Genomic DNA, 6568 nt, shown 5'->3' with positions numbered 1-6568 from the left:
AATATTTTTTTAATTCAAAATACTAATATATATTATTATATTATTAAAGTGAGTTAAAATATATTATTTTAACAATTAGATTTTAAAAATTAACCAATTTATAATTCACTTTAATAATATAATAATCTAGTATTTTTAAATTAAAAATTATAAAATATGATTAAAATTTAATATAGTGATAATTAAGTGGGTGTTTTTTTATGGATAAATATGAAAGTATAATCTTGATTTCAACAATCAAGAGTTGCTTAATTCCATTTGAACCAATTATACAAAAGTTTTAATCACACTGTGCATTCCTAACTTAAACTTTTCCACTTCAGTGCCAATTGTGTTAGGGTCACTGTTGAAGATCCATCATCTTTCAGAGCATCATCAGCAACATCTTTCAAATTTTTCATTCTTTGACGAATTTCCTTGCCTTCTTCTCCCACCATTAGGTTCCTAATGATCCCAGTTATCTCTTCCCTTTCCACTATCCCATTCTCATTTACCTTAGGCCTTAGAGCCACTTTCAAATCATCAGTTAGCAAAACTGCATTCATCTTTTGCTCAGCAAAGAGTGGCCATGCAATCAGTGGAATCCCATGCACAACAGCTTCAAGTGTTGAGTTCCAACCACAATGGCACAGGAATCCCCCAATTGCACCATGACCAAGGATTTGAACCTGAGATGCCCAATAAGGCACCACCAAACCATGCCCTACTGTTCTCTTCAAGAACCCATCTGGTAGAAACTCAAAAGGGTCCTCATGTCTTGCACCAATGTCTGCAATAATGCCAAACTTGTTAGGTGGTCTTAACACCCACAAGAACTTTTGACCACTCAATTCCAATCCCCAAGCAAGCTCTTCTATCTGCTCTTGAGAAAGTGTGCCACCACTTCCAAAGGAAACATACAAGACTGAATTGCATTGTTGTTTGTCCAACCATCTCAAATACTTTATGTCATTACTTCCCTCTTTGCATGACTCCTCTTGCACAAATGGTCCTATTGCATACACAGAAGGGATTCCTTTCTCCTCTTCTTGTTGCAAGGCCCTTATGGTCCCTTCTTCCATCTCAAAAAAGTTGTTAACCAGTATACCATCAGCTAAATAGAATCTTTCATTACCTTTAAAAAAAAGTTGTTAACATAAGTTTCATTACTCAAAAGATTCAAAGTCTTAAAACTAAAACATCTTAGTCTCACTCAATTAATCTCAACATAATACACAGTCTACTGTTATTATTTCCTCTGATAAATTGAAAAAAAATTGACCATGTGTCATAAAGATCAACATGAATTATCTAATAATTCATTTCACTAAGACCTCAAAGAACTCAATTGATTTTATCATAAGAAAATGAGATTTTAACATTTTTTACTGTTTAAATAACCACTTTGACAACTTCATTTAACAATACAGATGAGCCATGACTAATATACTATTACAATTACTACATAAACAATTGGTAATTCAATGTCAATACATCAGTGTTCGTTATAAAAGAATGAAAATAAAAGTAGATTGAAGCTTTCATTACCTTCAAGAAATTGTTTATATGCTGCACCTGATCGATCCTGAAGAGGGTCTGGAAGATCAGTTCCATGAATCGGTATGCAACCAGGAATCTCTATAGGTTCTACGATGTCTCTGTACTCACAAGATATTCTCTTGTCAAGCATAGAAGAATACAAACAAAGTGACAGTAACATAGCTGTGGATGGGAAATATGAGTAGGACAAGACATTGAGTTCCTTGCCAAAGGGCAACACTTGTGTTATCAAACCATCAGAAATGATTGCAGCGAGCCTTGAGCTAGCATGCAGTGCCTTCAATGCATCATAGATTAGAGGTAAAGAACGAGAGATGATGACCTGAACTTGGATTGCAGGGTGAATATCATGTGGAAGGTCCTCCATGTTAACTGGTGGCAGGAACATCTGGTTTAGGGTTAAGGGAAGAGAATCGAAAAGGGCTTTGGTGTTGTTGCAGGGTGAACCAAATGTAGGGTTAATGCATGTGACATGAATATCATGGTGGAGATGAACTAGTCTCTTACAGAACTCAAGTATTGAACGTAGATGACTGTATACTGGGACTGAAACTATTGCTATGTGGGTTTTCACCTCCATTGATTAACTATATTCATGTTTACGAAAAAGTTGGTGAATTTATAGAGATGCAAGGGTTCTTTAATTTGCTCTTTCTCTCTCTCTTTTAGTTTGAAACATCTTCTGATATTTGTAAGTTTTGAGATATTGTATTGTAAAACCACCATTTGTTCTTGCAGTTTGTGGAATTTAATTAAACTTGTATGTTATGTTACATTACAATTTTATTTGAACTCTTGAAAATGTGGGGGGTTACATCAGAAATATCAGCAATAAATGAGTAATTAACTTCAACAAAAACATTGGAAGTGACAATATTTTATGAAAGTGTACAAATTAAGAATCGTGCCTAAAATGAGAGAAATATATTTAGTGACTGTGTATCTCTTCTCTGTGAAGAAATGAATATATTAGTACACGAACCTTACCGTTCTAATTATTAATTAAATAATTTTTTATAAAATAAAAATCACAATAAAAAGGCATAATATTATTTATTTCCAGAAGACACATATTTTTTTTTCTCTAATGTTAAATAAATAGAAAATGAATACTAAATAAAATAATGAAATAAAAACCAATTTTAAAGAAAAAAAATAATTAGTTGCTATACTGACTAAATTAGAAACCATTTCAGAGACTAAAAAACAAATTTGATTTCTAAATTAGTTTCTATTATTGTTAAATACTTTCTAAATTGGTATCTAATTAGCTACCAAGGTTTTAACTACCAATTATTTAGATTCTAAATTTGGTAGCACAAACCTTGGTTGCTAATTAGATACCAATTTAGAAATGATTTAACAATAATAGAAAAATGGTCTCTAATTTAGTTACTATAGTAACCAATTTTTTTTTGTAATGGAAAGTGTACTGTCTAGGCCGAAAAGTCTCGACCGAAAGGTTGTACTGAAAGTCTCGACCAAAAGGTTGTACCGAAAGTGTCGACCGAAAGTCTCAATCGAAAGGTTAAATATAAAAAGTAAATAAGTAAAATTAAATTAGTGATTATAGCAAAGCCCATAAAATGGGCCCAAATATACAAGTGTGTGTTTTCAAAATGTTAGGTGCAAAAAGAAAAGACCCAAGTAACTCTTAAGCCCAATAAGAGAGCCTTATAAATAGAGGTTCAACTCAAGAGGTAAGGGGATTCAATTTATCTGATGAACATAAAACTATATCTGACTTTGACATCGAAGCGCCTTGCAGGTACACACACCCACCCGTGAGGAGAAGAAGCCGAGAGCCCAACCCGAGAAGAAGCCGAGAGCCCAACTCGAGAAGAAGCCGCAAGAGCCCAACCCGAGAAGAAGCCGAGAGCCCGACTCGAGAAGAAGCCGCGAGAGCCCAACCCGAGAAGAAGCCGAGAGCCCAACTCGAGGAGAAGCCGAGAGAGTCCAGCCTGAGGAGAAGCCGAGAGAGTCCAGCCCAAGTTCGGAAGATTTGTAAAGGAGTTGATCTTATCAATCTTATTCTAGTGTTCTTGGTCCTAGTTGTAAGGACATTTTGGCGCCGGCCGAGAAGTAGCTGAAAAAGGTTGAAGACAAGATGAATCAAAGAGAAGAACAAGGTGGAGAGCAATCTGGGGAGCAGAGAGATAATCAAAATTCCATGTCAATGGCTATGTTCATGCAGTTACAAAGAGAGTTCGAAACACTAAAGAAAAGCAATGAAGAAGAGTTAAGTATGTTAAGGGCGAAGAATGCGTACATGAAAAGGAAGTTGAATGAAGAGACGATTTTAAACACATCATTTGAAACTGTTCAACCAAGAACACATATCCACCAAAGGGTACATAACGAGGAAAGATTTGAAACTACAAGGAAGAGAATACCAGAGACTTCTGTTATCTTTGTCGGAATATCTGTTAGGAGACATCCATTTTCCGAAGCCATTATAGAAACCCCACTGCCCGAAAATTGGAAGAATTTTACCATGGAGAAATATGATGGAGGTACAGATCCTGATGAACACATTGCAGTATACACAACGCAGATAAGTTTGTATACGTGGAATGATGCCATTTTGTGCCGAGTATTCCCAACAACTTTGAATGGAGGGGCTTTGAGTTGGTTTACTCAGTTGCCACCGTTATCCATTGATTGTTTCAACACTTTAGTAAAAAAGTTTGGAGCTCATTTTGCTACAAGCCGACCACATCATCTGACATCAATTGCCTTAGTGAATATAAGGCAAGAAAAGGGAGAATCCCTAAGAACATTTATGGAGCGCTTTGGAAAGGTAGCACTAAGTATCCGCAATCTCAGTCCGAAAGTCACAATGCATCATATGATTACAACACTGAAACCGAGACCATTTGCCGACAGTCTTTGCAAAAAACTGGCAACCAATCTTGATGAGTTAAGATAACGTGCATCAAAGTTTATGCAGATGGAAGAGTTGAGAGAATTTCGAGGGCGGATGGAAATGATAAGAAGATAAGTGAAAAGGAAGGAGGACATTCGTTTAGAAAAGGAAGAGAATAATTTCGTAGCCTAAAGTTTCAACAATATACACCGTTGAGTAGTAATGGAGCAAGAATCTTACAATAAGCAATGGTAGTAAAGATAATCCCACCACCAAAGAAGGAAAGAACTTCAAAAAGAGCATATCAGAGTAAACATTACCAATACCACAAGAATCATGGTCGTCATACAGAAGAATGTGTAGCTTTGAAAGATAGAATTGAAGAATTGATTCAAGTTGGGCAGTTGAAACGCTTTGTTAGAGATGGAGGGATAAGGAGCAGACAAAGTCCAAGGCAGTTAAACACTCATCGTTGTATGTAAAATCTTTCGGTCAAGGATGATTTTTCATGTATAAAGAAAGTCTTATTCAAGAGTGAAACACTTAATGAAGAAGTTATTCATATGAAGAGTCAAACTGTTAAATTCATCAATGCTTCGCATACTTCAAACCTCTCGGTCCTGGATGCTTTCACTTCAAGTGAAATCCCTCCCGAGAGTGTATCTCGTACTTCAAACCTCTCGGTCCAGGATGTTTTCACTCCAGGTGAAATCCCTCCCAAGAGTGTATCTCGTTCTTCAAACCTCTCGGTCCTGGATGCTTTCACTTCAAGTGAAATCCCTCCCGAGAGTGTATCTCGTACTTCAAGCCTCTCAGATCAAGATGTTTTCACTCCAGGTGAAATCCCTTCCGAGAGTGTATCTCGTACTTCAAACCTCTCGGTCCAGGATGTTTTCACTCCAGGTGAAATCCCTCCCAAGAGTGTATCTCGTTCTTCAAACCTCTCGGTCCTGGATGCTTTTACTTCAAGTGAAATCCCTCCCGAGAGTGTATCTCGTTCTTCAAACCTCTCGATCCAGGATGTTTTCACTCCAGGTGAAATCCCTCCTGAGAGTGTATCTCGTTCTTCAAACCTCTCGGTCCTGGATGCTTTTACTTCAAGTGAAATCCCTCCCGAGAGTGTATCTCGTTCTTCAAACCTCTCGGTCTTGGATGCTTTCACTTCAAGTGAAATCTCTCCCGAGAGTGTATCTCGTACTTCAAACCTCTCGGTCCAGGATGCTTTCACTTCAGGTGAAATCCCTCCCGAGAGTATATCTCGTACTTCAAGCCTCTCGGATCAAGATGTTTTCACTCCAGGTGAAATCCCTTCCGAGAGTGTATCTCGTACTTCAAGCCTCTCGGATCAAGATGTTTTCACTCCAGGTGAAATTCCTTCCGAGAATGTATCCCGTACTTCAAGCCTCTCGGATCAAGATGTTTTCACTCCAGGTGAAATCCCTTCCGAGAGTGTATCTCGTACTTCAAGCCTCTCGGATCAAGATGCTTTCACTCCAGGTGAAATCCCTCTCTAGAGTGTGTTTCATTCAAATCAAATCTCAATCAACGGAGTTCTTATTTAAGAAGTCGAAAAGTTATAGTCCGAAAGGTTCCAATACAAAACTGAGAGGTCTCATTTTTTGCATGTTAGAAAACAAAAACCGAGAGGTCTTATCAAAAAACCGAAAGGTTCCAATACAAAACCGAGAGGTCTTATAAAAAACCGAAAGGTTTTAATACAAAAACCGAGAGGTCTCATTTTTTGCATGTCAGAAAACAAAAACCGAGAGGTATTATCAAAAACCCGAAAGGTTCCAATACAAAACCGAGAGGTCTTATAAAAAACAGAAAGGTTTTAATACAAAAACCGAGAGGTCTCATTTTTTGCATGTCAGAAAACAAAAACCGAGAGGTCTTATCAAAAAACGAAAGGTTCCAATACAAAACCGAGAGGTCTCATTTTTTGCATGTCAGAAAACAAAAACCGATAGGTCTTATCAGAAAACCGAAAGGTTCCAATACAAAACCGAGAGGTCTTATAAAAAACCGAAAGGTTCTAATACAAAAATTGAGAGGTCTCATTTTTTGCATGACAGAAAACAAAAACCGAGAGGTCTTATAAAAAAATCAAAAGGTTCTAATACAAAAACCGAGAGGTCTTATAAAAAAACCGAAAGGTTCCAA

General features: G+C 37.0%; 2 protein-coding genes across 2 annotated transcripts; one reads left to right on the top strand and one right to left on the bottom strand.

The window, feature by feature from the left end:
• Positions 1-299: 299 nt before the first annotated feature.
• Positions 300-2167, bottom strand: LOC137819285 (hydroquinone glucosyltransferase-like). The gene is made up of 2 exons (XM_068623088.1): positions 1528-2167; positions 300-1114 (listed from the first exon to the last, which is right to left on the bottom strand). Exons 1-2 carry the CDS (start codon positions 2117-2119, stop codon positions 300-302), a joined length of 1407 nt encoding a protein of 468 aa, XP_068479189.1. The 5' UTR covers positions 2120-2167.
• A 2486-nt stretch (positions 2168-4653) lies between these two features.
• On the top strand, positions 4654-5919 carry LOC137813768 (uncharacterized). The gene is made up of 3 exons (XM_068616190.1): positions 4654-4821; positions 4903-5526; positions 5623-5919. The coding sequence occupies exons 1-3, from the start codon at positions 4654-4656 to the stop codon at positions 5917-5919; spliced, it is 1089 nt and encodes a 362-aa protein (XP_068472291.1).
• Positions 5920-6568: the final 649 nt, after the last annotated feature.

The sequence above is a fragment of the Phaseolus vulgaris genome, chromosome 10 (genome assembly GCF_000499845.2).
Source record: "Phaseolus vulgaris cultivar G19833 chromosome 10, P. vulgaris v2.0, whole genome shotgun sequence".
NCBI classification, from domain to species: Eukaryota; Viridiplantae; Streptophyta; class Magnoliopsida; order Fabales; family Fabaceae; genus Phaseolus; species Phaseolus vulgaris.
Note: the sequence above shows the minus strand (reverse complement) of the source record. Positions and strands in the feature narration are given on the sequence as shown.